This window comes from Alosa alosa, chromosome 17, assembly GCF_017589495.1.
Source record: "Alosa alosa isolate M-15738 ecotype Scorff River chromosome 17, AALO_Geno_1.1, whole genome shotgun sequence".
In the NCBI taxonomy this organism is placed as follows: domain Eukaryota; kingdom Metazoa; phylum Chordata; class Actinopteri; order Clupeiformes; family Clupeidae; genus Alosa; species Alosa alosa.
In genome coordinates this window covers 27,394,780-27,408,210 of record NC_063205.1, presented here as the reverse complement: position 1 = coordinate 27,408,210, position 13,431 = coordinate 27,394,780, and the positions used below count along the sequence as shown (strand labels likewise).

The 13,431-nt window shown below is 41.5% G+C and overlaps 2 protein-coding genes across 2 annotated transcripts in view; both read left to right on the top strand.

Moving 5' to 3' along the window:
* ntn4 (netrin 4) overlaps positions 1-4,702 on the top strand; it is a 19,941-nt gene extending 15,239 nt beyond the window's left edge. The window contains exons 6-10 of the mRNA XM_048268723.1: positions 2,187-2,400; positions 2,708-2,790; positions 2,944-3,012; positions 3,166-3,375; positions 3,514-4,702. Of these exons, the coding sequence (XP_048124680.1) occupies positions 2,187-2,400; positions 2,708-2,790; positions 2,944-3,012; positions 3,166-3,375; positions 3,514-3,650 (713 nt within the window). The 3' untranslated portion in view covers positions 3,651-4,702. The remainder of the gene's footprint in view (positions 1-2,186; positions 2,401-2,707; positions 2,791-2,943; positions 3,013-3,165; positions 3,376-3,513) is intronic.
* Positions 4,703-10,672: 5,970 nt separating this feature from the next.
* On the top strand, positions 10,673-12,946 carry snrpf (small nuclear ribonucleoprotein polypeptide F). Its single transcript, XM_048268317.1, has 4 exons — positions 10,673-10,809; positions 11,226-11,351; positions 11,739-11,803; positions 12,630-12,946. The coding sequence occupies exons 1-4, from the start codon at positions 10,807-10,809 to the stop codon at positions 12,694-12,696; spliced, it is 261 nt and encodes an 86-aa protein (XP_048124274.1). The 5' UTR covers positions 10,673-10,806; the 3' UTR covers positions 12,697-12,946.
* The last annotated feature ends 485 nt before the right edge of the window (positions 12,947-13,431 follow it).

Sequence of the window (13,431 nt, the reverse complement as noted above, 5' to 3'; positions counted from 1 at the left end):
ATTGCTTTTTGTTCAAAATGGGGAGAAACTGCTTCAATGATGTGCACACGTGATAAGATGATATGGAGTTTAAACCAACAGTTTTGAGAATTACCATTCTGATCTAAGAAATGTGCCAAAGCAACTGAGAAAAACTTGGCTTAAGGGCACAATGGTGGAAGCCGGGAATCGAACCCACAACTTTTCAGGCTACTGAAAATACCTCTGAAACACTTGCAGACTTACACCCAACACTTGTGCTATTCCTTCGTAACACTCCATACCACTGAAATAAACACACACATTACATTTTGTGTGTGTGTAAATGTTTCTGTATACAGTTACTACATGCTTCACACAACTCAAAAGATACAATTTTCAGAGAGAGAGAGAGAGAGAGAGAGAGAGAGAGAGAGAGACGATTTTCAGTAAGAGAGAGAGATGATTTTGAGTGTGTGGGGTGGGGGTGTTCATAGACAATTAAATGAGAGGTATGCATTAGAGGTATAGATTAGAGTAGTCTATGTGTTTGAGTATTTTAGTGATACTATGTGTGTGAGTTTTAGTGATACTGGGCTAATTCTGCCCTACATGTGCTGTTGGGTGTTTCTGAATTTTTTTTCTTGAACTTTTACAACAGTTCTTTAATACTGTAGTGTACCTTCTCTCTCTCTCTCTCTCTCACACTTTCTCACTCTCTCTTCCTTACTGACTCTATCTCTCTTTTTTTGAAACACGGTTGATGTTTTCATAGAAACTGAACGTGAAACTAGAAACTGGGATGTTGATAATCTATGTGTGTAGGTGTGTGTGAATTCATGCACTTAAAGATTAGGTTGACTGAGTTTGTGTATGCTATGTGTGTGTGTGTGTGTGTGTGTGTGTGTGTGTGTGTTTGCGTGTGCGTGCACACACATGCGTGTATGTGTGGTGTGTGCACATGTGTGTGTGTGTGTGTGTGTGTGTGTCTGTGTGTGGGTGATTTAAGGATTAGGTTGCTTAATAGGGGTGGGGGTAGATGTTGTATCCGGGTTGCATTAACCTCCTAGATGAAAAGATGTTGCAGAGAACAGATTTTAGTTTCTCATTGAAGTTGTTTAATTCTCCATGTACTATGTGAGTGTGTGTGAAAGAGAGAGAGACAGAGAGAGAGAAAGAGAGCGTATAACTATTTTCTCGAAGATTAATTACTGATCACTTTGTCCTCTCTATCTGGGTCCTCTCTTTGTCCTATTTATCCCACCCCAAATACACTCACACATAGAAACACACACACATTCTCACACCACCTCTCTCTCCCACGGATTGAGGTTTATGTCTGGCATGAGCCGGAATGTTGATAGCTGGGGTGGCAAGCTGCAACACGCAAGTCCTGATGGGCACCTGGCTCTATGTGTGTGTGTGTGTGTTTTTTCTCTGAGAAAGTGAGGGTAGTGTTCATATAGGAAGTGTGTGCAAAAGAAGAGGATTTAGTGTGTGTGTGTGTGTGTGTGTGTGTGTGTGTGTGTGTGTGATGTGTGTATTTATACAAGGGAATGTAAAGGGGAGAGGGGGTTAGAAGGGAAAAATGGACTGATGACTTAAGGAAGGAAGAAGCAATCACACCCTATGTGATTCTGGGCCCCTACACACACACACACACACACACACACACACACACACATGCATACTTAGGGCAGCAGGGACATTCTGTTGAATTCTAATCAGGTGGTCTCACATTTTCAGGAGTGTGTTTGTCTGTGTGTGTGTGTGTATGTGTGTGCTTGTGGTGGGGGGGTTGAAGCATGGGCGGCTGGCTGGCAAAGGAGAATGACAGTGAAGGGAGTGTGTGTGTGTGTGTGATGAGAGTTCTGGAATGGTAAAAATGTTTTTAAAGACTGGATGGGAAATTCCTCTATCAGCAGGATTTCAAAACAACTACCAACTCCCCCCCAACACCCACCCCCTCACACACACACACACACACACACACACACACACACACACACCCTCACACACACACACACCTGCTCTCTTTTCCAGGCAACAATTTACACGTACTGTACAAAAGAAAATCATAATACTCTCTGCTGTTTTTCATCTTTATTTGTTATGTGTGGAATCTTTTTTTAGGTGTGTAATGTTTAGGCTGTGTGTGTGTGTGTGTGTGTGTGTGTGTGTGTGTGTGTGATACCACATGTCATGCTCTATCCTTGCTCTGCCCACAGCATGTGAGTGCGATCCTAAGGGAACCGTGGCAACCGACGATGGTGGCGGAGCATTCTGTGACCATGGTAACGGCGAGTGTGTGTGCAAGCCCGGTGTGGGCGGGTCGCAGTGTGACAGGTGCAGAGTGGGTTACTGGGGTTTCCATGACTACGGCTGCAAGCCATGCAACTGCGCAGGTGACTGCGACCCCTACACCGGAGACTGTGTAGCTCTGTGAGTGTGACCTCATGCACACACACACACACGCATGCACATGCACACACACACACACACGCACACACACAACACACACGCGCACGCACACACACACACGCACATGCACACACACACACACACACACACACACACACACAGTCACATGCACACAGACACTCACGCATATATACTGTAAACACACATATACACACACACATACACACACACTTGTATACATGTATTTTTGGTTAGTCCATCTTTAAGTGATAAGTACTGTGAGATATCGAATGTGTGCGTGTGTGTGTGCATGTGTGTGTGTGTGCAGACCTGATCTGGAGGTGCCTCAGAGGGGGAACTCCAGTGAGCTGTTCCGTGTGGAGGAGCTCTTCTCAGCCTTGCGCTCTTCGGGTACTGTTCATTTTCTCCGACCAGACTCCATGGCAGTCCTAATGTTACAAACCCTCTACGGGCCACCAACCAGTTTGCTTCTCTTTTTCTTTGTGTGTGTGTGTGTGTGTGTGTGTGTGTGTGTGTGTGTGTGTGTGTGTTTTATCCATGCAGAAAAGTGTGTCTGTAAGGAACCAGACCTGGGAAACAGCAAAATCTTCTGCACCATGAAATATGACTATGGTGGGTAACACACACAAGCCACACACACACAAACACACACAATTAATCATACTGTTCTTTTGCAATACAATAGAATGCAAGTATTTCATTGAGGTTTAATATGTTTATGCATTGGGTGTATGTGTTTGCATGTGTGTGTACATATGTTGTCAGTTGTGAAAGTGAAGGTGGTGTCGGCTCATGACAAGGGCTCCCACGCGGAGGTGCTGGTGAAGCTGAGGAAAGTCCTGTGGCGCAGCTCCGAACTGAGGCCTAAGGGGGCCTTGTGGGAGAGCTCCGCACTGAGGCTCGAGCGGGGAACTATCACTCTCTACCCGGAATCCTGGACAGCAAGAGGCTGCACCTGCCCTGTCCTCTACCCAGGTGGGTAAACATACACACATACACACACACACACACGCACACACTATTTTGTTTTGAATGTTTATGGTGTGTGTGTGTGTGTGTGTGTGTGTGTGTGTGTGTGTGTGTGTGTGTGTGTGTGTGTGTGTGTTTGTTCAGGTGTGGAATATTTGGTGGCAGGCCACTCAGACAGGAAGAAGGGTCGTCTCCTGGTCAACATGAAGAGCTTTGTGAAGCGATGGACCACCAGCCTCGGACGCAAAGTCCTCCACGTCCTCAAACATAGCTGTGCCTAGCAGCGGAGGAGGAGAGGAGACGAGGAGGAAGAGGAGTGGAGGGGTGAGAGGAAGAGGAGGAGAGGAGGAATGGAGCAAAGAGGACTCTTATGGCAGTATTGCCACAGCGAAGAAAAGCAAGAAACCTCACATGCAGAGATAAAGAGAGAGGGAAAGAGAGAGAGAGGGAGAGAGAGACTCTCAAAGACGTCTATTGGAAATGCACTTTAACCCAAGTGGGACAACACTGTCAGATTCCTGCTGGAACACGGACACTCACACACACACACACACACACACAAACATGAGCAGGCAGACACACTTTTGCACATACACAGATGCTAACTTACACACACACACACACACACACACACACACACATACATTCCTTTATACTGTGTCACATTGCAGTATCACACCATTAGAAAAGATGTTCCAGTTTTCTGGGTGATTGTGCTTCTGCGTGTTTGTTTCTGTATAAGTGTGTTTGTGTGTGTGTGTGTGTGTGCCTGCGTGTCTGTTTCTGGGTGTGTGTGTATATGCGTGTGTGGTTGGTGGGAGGTGATGGAGTTGGAGTGGCAAAACTACTTTGATGCAACGTTATCTGTGGCACTGTATCCTCTTTGCCAACAAATCACACACACACACACACACAAACACACACAAAACACACACATACATGCACACACTCACACACACACAAATTCAAACAAGTTTCATTTATAAAGGAACAATTATTAAAAAGTATGTTTTAAATCATAAAAGCCATAAAGTCCATGTTGCCTTATTGAGGTAAGATCGGAGAGAAATTTGTATATAATAGTATTTCTGTATGTGTTTGAATGTGTGTGAGTGTGTGTGTGTGTGTGTGTGTGTGTGTGTGTGTGAGTGTGTGTGTGTGTGGAGAGAGAGAAGGAAAGAAAATAATTTTTACAGTCAGCACACTGTTATTCCATTTTTTGTCTTTATGTCTGCCCATGCCATGTAATGCTTCCCCTTTGTAGCAGACAGATCTACTTGTCAGTTGTTATATAGGCATAGAAAATAAATATCTCCATCAGCCCCATCACAAACTGGCGCCTTGGTGAGCTCTGTGCTTGAGTGTGTGTACGTGCGTGTGTGTGTGTGTGCGCAAGACAAACTGAATGTTCCGTGCTTCAGTGTGGAAGTGCTTTAAATAAGGTCATGTCTAAAGGAGTGGGTGGTTTGTGTGTGTGTGTGTGTATGTGTGGAATGTTTGCCTTAGGGGAGAATGTTTTTCAACAGCTTCCTGACTGAGTGACGTAGATGCAGTTATTCCAAACATTTCACGGATGGCTTCCAACATAGGCATGTGGATGTTTGTGTCTGTTTAAGTGTGTGTGTGTGTGTGTGTGTGTGTGTGTGTTTGGGTATTTGTTTCAAAAGCAGCTTTGTGTTTACATTTTTTTCTATCAAGCAACTACTGTATATTTATGCATTGTGTATGTGTGAGATTGTTTATATGTGTGTGTGGTTGTTTCAAATACAGCACTCAAAGCTTGTGTGTGTGTGTGTGTGTGTGTGTGTGTGTGTGTGTGTGTGTGTGTGTGTGTGTGTGAATTCACACCTTTGCCTTCCTCCAGTCCCTGACTTTGAGGACATACGCTGTGGAAGACATCCATCCATCCATCTATTCATCTATCTATCCATCTATTTATCCATTCCTCCATTCCTCTGCTCTGTCTTTCTCTAATTGCCACTCTGTGGTCACTGGTCTGTTTAGATGAACACAGTGGTGGCCTTTCTGATGCTCACAATAAACATTAACTGCCCAGCCGATCCACGCATACGCACACACACAAACACACACACACACACACTGCAACTTATCCACAGGTCCTGTTTATGTGTATGTGTGTGAGTGTGTATCATGTGCATTCACGCTTATACTTGTGAACATAGATGCATTTTGTTGAAAATGTCTGTGAATTTTGTGAGTGTTTGTATGTGTGTGCAACACAACATGTGTTTGTCTGAGTGTGTGCAAGAGGGTGTGTGTTTGTGTGTGTGTGTTTGAGTGTGTCCATCTTGGCTGTTTGTGCAATTCTCTGGTCTATTTCATCCGTAGTATGCCAGGCCAACTGCTTCTTGCAGGACTCTCATTGGCTAATGTCACGAGCCCATGACGCTGTAGCCAATGAATTAGGGGAGGGGGGGTAGCTATGGTTACCATGGTGGCATCTCTGGTCAAAAAACCAAAGCTGCTTTATCTTAATACATAGGTTAGTTAAGTTAGTGTTTCTCTAAGTTGCTTCATTTTATGTGCTCATGTTTCTGTCTTCTTCACATTCTCTCTCTCTCTTTCTCTCTCTGTCTCTGTGTGTGTGTATGTGTGTGTGTGTGTGTGTGTGTGTACAGGCACAATCATACTGTGCAATGTTAATGAGTAATGTGTGTGTACACGTGTCTGTTCGGTTTCTATTCATGTGTTTGTGCATGTGCATGCTTGTGAGCCTGTGAGTGTGTGTGAGTGAGTGTGTGTGTGTGTGTGTGTGTGTATGTTCTATAGGACCACGGGGAGACAGTCCATGGCTTGTTCTGTATAATGAAGTTTATTGCTTTTGTTCAGCAGCATTCCTGAGTTTTATCACTGAGAGCTACAGAGACAAAGCCCTGTTCAGAGGGTGACCCACAGACACACACACACACACACACATACTTACCTACATACATACACACACACACACACACACACACACACACACACACACTTACACACACACATACACACAAATTCCCCTTCCATTCATTGTGTTACATGTTTATAAGCCATGACTTACAGAGAAAGAGAGAGGTATGTGAGATTGAGATGTCTTAATGAATTATTATGGGGATTTCCCAACATGTCTTCTGATCACAAATCTTCAGCTGTGTGTGTGTCTGTGTCTGTGTGTGTGTGTGTGTGTGTGTGTGTGTGTGTGTGTGTGTGTGTGTGTGTGTGTGCGTGCCTGTGTGACAGTGTGTGAGAGAGAAAGTCATATTGTACAAATTACAGTATGTGACAAGCAGTGGCAGACACAAGTGTGTGGAGTGATGTGGTATGTAGCTTGAATGAAGTAATGTTGAAATTGTATTCACATTGTAGTGTGTGTGTTTGTGTGTGTGTGTGTGTGTGAGAGAGAGAGAGATAGAGAGAGAGAGAGAGAGAGAGTGTGATACAAACTTAGAGTCTGAGCATGTGCTGACAGGTTGCCGTAGTTACGGCCGAGGGCAACAACAATACAAAAAAAAAAAAACATTAGCTAGGATATGCCAGTGACACACATTTCATGCCTTTGGTAGGCTACACCAAAGATCCTTAATATACAATAAACAATTGATCACCTTAACAGCCCTTAAAGCTTTATCAACCGTCTCTGGCTACACCTTGGGCTGTTAAGGTGATCAATTGGTCAAAATCAGTTTAGGCAAATATAGCCTATGTTGATATTTGAGCTTAACATCCAATTAAGTGATACCTCTCCCTCCTATGGAAGGATTGTTTGAGGCACAGCCCAAGCACGCTATTTATTTATTCATTTATTTATTTATTTTTATCCTGATGAGCAACTTTTTGCTTTTGAGGGGAGACCAAGGTAGGCCAGTGTCGTTGGCTATTTAATGGTACTTTATTGCCAAAACACAACACAATGAAAATGAACTATAACAAACAATAAAGGACTTAAATCACTCACACATTATTATTTTACTGACTATAAAAATAATAATTATGTAGGAAGTTTAGAACCCAGAATTGACCTGCACACTACAAAAGTGCACCAAATTCAACACAAATGACTAGTGTTAATTTCGTCAGACGAGACGAGAGGAAATATGTTCGTCAACAACCTTTTTTTTCATGACTAAGACGAGACGATGACGAGACGGCAGTAATGTCCTGAAACACTGACTAAGACTATCTTAAGATGCATTATTTTTGACGAAAAAAGACGAGACTAAAATGTTTTGCATGAAATAAAAACTAAGATAAAATCTCTCTTCATTTTCATCTACAAAATGAGAAGACAGAATATCTAGCTGTTACGTTTTCAAAATATTCCGAATGAGTTCATACGCAACAGCTTTCCTGTAGGCTAGTCTACGTGCTGTTGCTGCAACCCTGTGGCTGCAACACGAAACTACATGGAACAAGAACAATGGAGATTTCTGCCAGAGTTAGCAACCTAAGCTTTATGCCACAATGCTACATACCCAGAAGTTGAAGCTTCTCTCATACAAATTAACATCCCCCAGAATGTCCATACGAAAATGTTCATCATGTAATGTCAACTATTTAACTAGTTAGACTGATGATGCAAAGTTTGCTAGCAAGTAAGCTAATATGGAAAGTTCATAACAAGTTAGCTATGGCTAAGATGGAGAGTCTGTTTGGGGAATGTGTTGTGTTTACATATCGCCATCTAGCCATCTAGCGAGGCTGAGTAAAACATTAATACTTTGGTCTACGACAGTGTTTCTCAAACTTTTTCAGTTTCAGGACCACTTAACTAACCCTAGCAAAAAAAAAAAAGATTAGACCTACTTCAACAGTAGCCTATAATTAGTCTACACTATAGGCCTACTCACTGAACCACCTTGCTTATTGTCTTTGCACTTTGCTTATTGTGTGGATTCATACTGATTTAAACTGGCATATCTTACATAGACAGTGTTGCAGAACTGTTTTTACATACAAGTTGGTTCTATATTGCAAACAACTCATATATATTATATTTTACCACGTCTGCTCGCAGACCACTTGGGATAGCTTTGCGGACCACCAGTGATTCCCCGGACCACACTTTGAGAAACACTGGTCTACTTAATATGACAGTGGTCCAGTCAAATCTTTTACTGTCTATGGTCAAATCCCAGCCGAGCTACTGTAGCTCGACTTACCTGTGCATGTAAACATACTGACTGACAAAAAATCAGAATGAGTAATTATAACAGACGAGTAGCCCTGTGGACACACAATATTGTTGGAAAATTGAGATGTGTGAAACACTATTTGACTCAAATGGTAATCAGAAATAATTTGTTATAAAAAAAAAGACTAAAATGTGTTGACTAAAACTGACTAAGACTAAGATACCTTTAGTTTTCTTTTGACTAAAACTTGACTAACAAAAATGATATTTGAATGACTAAATATGACAAAGACTAAAAAGGACATTTCGTCACAAGACTAAGACTAAGACTAAATTAAAAATAGGTGACAAAATTAACACTACAAATGACTCAATACACTTGGAGGTCTGCGTCCTTTCTTTTCCAGATATTTTAGGATTTCGCCGTGTTATCGTTTCAGGATCAAGCATCGAGATATTTGTGGCAGGTAGGCTATCGTATCGAAGTCATAATTTTGGTATTGTGACAACACTAATTTATTTATTTATTCCCTGATGAGCAACTTTTTGCTTTTGAGGGGAGACCCAGGTAGGCCAGTGTTGTTGGAAGATGGAGCAGACTGAAACGAGAAGGAAAAGTCCTGCACTCCGGAGGCCTATGCAGAGGTATCCGCCACTCCAAACACCTCTGTTTGAAATTCTCCTAACTTTACAGAAGTTTATTGTTTTAATGCAGCGATTCCCAAACTGTGGAGCTGACACTGGGGGGTAGCCTACGCGAGATGAAAAGGGGGAATGTCGGAAAGGTGTTAAAAATGATTAATTAATAATCATAATCTAATTAATTCATAAAAAATAAATAATTTCGAATCGGATTATAATTATATGGAAACGGGAAATTAAAGGAAATCATTTGTAGCCTACCTCATAGACCAGTTGGACATTTTGTTATTTGCTATCATGTAGGGCGGCTAATTAAACATGATGCCTGGAATGCGTCAATTGTGCTACTTCTTTATGTGTCAGATAGTGGGGGTACGCAAGCCGAGTCAGGATGTAGAAGGTGGTCCGCGAGAAAAAAGTTTGGGAACCGCTGTTTTAATTATATTTTTTTAATATTTAAGGTTTGCAACATTTGTCCATGTGTTTTTCAGGAATGCACCACATTTGACCTGACATAAAGTCGCCACTCATTAAAGTGTTAAATGCATTCCTTGAATATGTCGAATATTCAATGTTGAATATCTATTAGGCCTATGCTAACTTTTCCGCAGTGGTGTCACCTCTGTAGCAGTTAAAATGGACTTTAAAGGTACACTATGCTTGTTTAGGTATTTTTGGCGACTGTAGCTCCCTCTAGAGCCGCGATTTATTTATATGTTACCCTGCTATTGTAAATAGCAAACTTCTCATGACTTATCCCCCTGTACACAATGCAAATGCTTTTGTTGTGGAGGTGATGGATTAACAACAGGCAAAAACTATCTCCAAAGAGCTATATTTACTGAAAAGGTAATGTTTTGCGATTCTCACGAGATTTGGTGGTCCACCGCGGCATGGCTGGTTTTCTCAGTAGGGATTCTATGTCTATGCTTAATAGCTAGGCCTATGCTAAGTGAACGATTCACTTATTACAAGTTTGTTTACCATCAAATTGGCTTTGTAAAGGTGAAAAGCTTTAAAGCAACACTATACAGCAGTTACCACTTTTTGAAGTAGCCTATGCAACAATATTAGGGAGGTATCCCCTAACACCCCCTCCCCACAGACACACACACACACACACACACACACACACACACACTGTGAAGGACAGATAGCTGCATATCCAGTCATCCAGGATGTGCACTATATGCAGTTCTGTGTTCGGGGCTTGAACTGAAAAAAAAAAGAAAAACTTTCACGGCGAAGCGCTGACTGTTGACAAAAGACATGTATTGTATTGCATGCAAGCTTCTAGCACAAAAAAGGCTCTAAGTGGTGTTTGCAATGTTTTCCCTGCCTTTTTAGGTGGCAAGCTCGCATAGAGACGCTTTATTTGATGAGATGATCATTAGTGGCAAAACTGGCATAATGCCGCATTAATGGATGTGATAATCATTTGCCTATCCCCCACACAAGACCTAGGATCCTATCGTGGGGAAATGGCCATGCCAGGTCACTAGAGGGCGCTAAACATTTTCTTACGAGGAAAAACAAGGCAAAGGTTAAAGGTTACCAGGAAGTTCCTCAGCGGCGGCAAGGCGTGTGGGTTGGTAATTCATTGTAGCCTGCTAAGCACAACAATATAAAGAAAAAAGAAGGAACGTCGTCACATTTTAACAGATATGGTAAGTTAATATATAGGGCGCTGTTTATTTACACTTTTGTCAGGAAACTTAATTGAATCGTGTTTGGCGGCTATGGTCATGCAACGTTTTCCCTACGTATCGGCGTTGCTGAAGTAGTAATAGTTAGTATATAGTTGCTAGCTAACTGCTAGCATAGCCCATTCAAAATAACTGAATGATATTAGGTATGTTTTGCATCAAAGATGACATAGAACATGTTATGAAGCACCAGTATACTGTTTCGTATGTGGACTGGCGAGAACTTGAAAATAATTCGATAAGGAGTGCAACGTTACGCATGCAAGCATCACTGTCTAAGATCCATAGAACGCTAAGCACATGCTGGACATGATAACTTAATGGCACTGGAGAGACCCAAGACTTAAACTAATCTTCGTTTTCCGTTTCTACTGTAGAGTTTACCGCTGAACCCGAAGCCATTCCTAAACGGCCTGACGGGCAAGCCTGTGATGGTCAAGCTGAAGTGGGGAATGGAATACAAAGGTTATCTCGTCTCCGTAGACGGCTACATGAATATGCAGGTAAGATTAATTCGATCATTCAACGCACTGCAAATCATGTTTTTTCCCCTTATGGTCACTACAAGAATTGCCAGCACACCTCAATGAACGTTGTTGTTGAATTGGTACCAATCTGTTTTTTCCTTAGTGGTTGTGTGAAGGTTTAGCACACTACCTAAGGTCTCCTCTGCGTCGTAGCTTGAACGTTTTTCCTCATTTTTTTCAAGTCACCCTGGATAAAAGCGTCTGCTAAATTAATAAATATATTATATGTATATATGTATCCAAGGCTACTTGGCTTGGTACTATACTTTGATCGATGGATACTTGTTTATCAAGAGCGCTCCTCCAGTTGTGTCTGTGACTTCTCCACAGTCTTTATATTTCTGTCTGTCTTTTTCACTCTAGCTGGCAAACACAGAGGAGTATGTAGATGGAGCGTTGGCGGGACATCTAGGAGAGGTTTTGGTTCGGTAAGTTTTCCTAGCATATGCGGATCTCTGTGCTTGCATCAACCTCCCACAGTAAATATGCATTGGGCAATGCTCAGGACAATATGTTTTAAAGCTTTAGATATGCATATGCAGAATGTGGATACCTGTACTTCTGGATTAAAATTTAATCTGACCACACTTTAAAAGTGAGGTCTGATTTGTTAGATTCAGTTAACTGCTCTAGCTGTTGGCTGTAGCAACCCGAGCTAGGTAGAATCTATTGGTTTTGTTTTTCCCTGTAACAGCAGTACTCAGTGATCTCGAGAAACTGAGATCTATGTGAAAAATTGCCAGAATTTTCCTCTAACCTAGCATGCTGCCAGGGGCACAGGGTTGTGGGGTCGGAAGGTGACGTCCGCTATTAGGGGTATGATCGCCAGGCTAAAAGGTTGAAGTTGGTTACAAACTTTAAAGTAAAGCACTGAAGGGGATTGGAAGGATGTATCCTAACATCACCTAACCTTCAGCATTGATGGATTTTTAATTCCTGCACTTGCTTGGTTTTCATTCAATTTTTCAATTTGATTTTGAAATCTGCATACAATCTTTAAACTTGAGCAATATGACTGGTTGGAATTATGACACATTTTATTTAGTGATTCCTTTTAAGTTGCCCTGACAACCTTATAATTTGAGCCATCAGATGTTTATAACTCCTTCCTTGACTAGACAGTTTTTTTATTTGCATTACAAGGAAATATGCACATATATTTGAATTTCTTTTTTGTGGTTGAATGAGTTTTAAATGTGTGAATGACTTGGGTCAGACAGTTTTTCACCTTCCATTCCCTTCTCTGTCCTACAGGTGTAACAATGTTTTGTACATCCGAGGAGTGGAGGAAGAGGAGGAGGATGGAGAAATGAGAGAATGATGAAGACGCAACACACACACACACACACACACACACACACACACACACACACACTCTCTTTACCCCCTCCTCCCTGATACCACGACTGCTGAATTACCTTTTTTGTTTTGTTTTTACATTGTCCAGTGTGGACATTTTGGACTCTACTCGTTTCTTGAAAAAAAATATTACATGGATGTTTTCTTTTTTTTGATGGTGCAAACTTTTGAAACAAAAAAATAAATGACGGTGATTATGTTTTTTTCTTAAATATGCTTGGATGTAAATTACTGTGACTAATTATAATTAATAAGAGAACTGTGTGTTGGCATATCGGTAATCATGTTAAAGGACCGGTAAATCAGAAATATTTACTCATTTTTAATTTATTTATTAAAAATGTACTGACTTTTAAGATGCCACACCATATTGATGCGTGGGGCTGTTTAACAACCAAATGTGAAGAAATTATCTTTTTTTCAGAAGCATCTATGCTTTCTCTCTTGCTCAGACCATCCAAAGTCAGCATGCTAAGCAGTCAGCCTCAGACCCTGTTTGAACCATACTATTGCAATACTACTTTGTATCTCATATCCTGCAGAATTCCACACATAGCCCTTTTAAAGGTGAACTCGGCCAATCTAAATTGAGCACAGTCGTAGCTCTGTAAATGGGGGAACAATATGCAATGCAAACAATATAATAACAAGATGGCTCAGATATGGAATCCAAATTATTTGTAACTAGGATGATTTG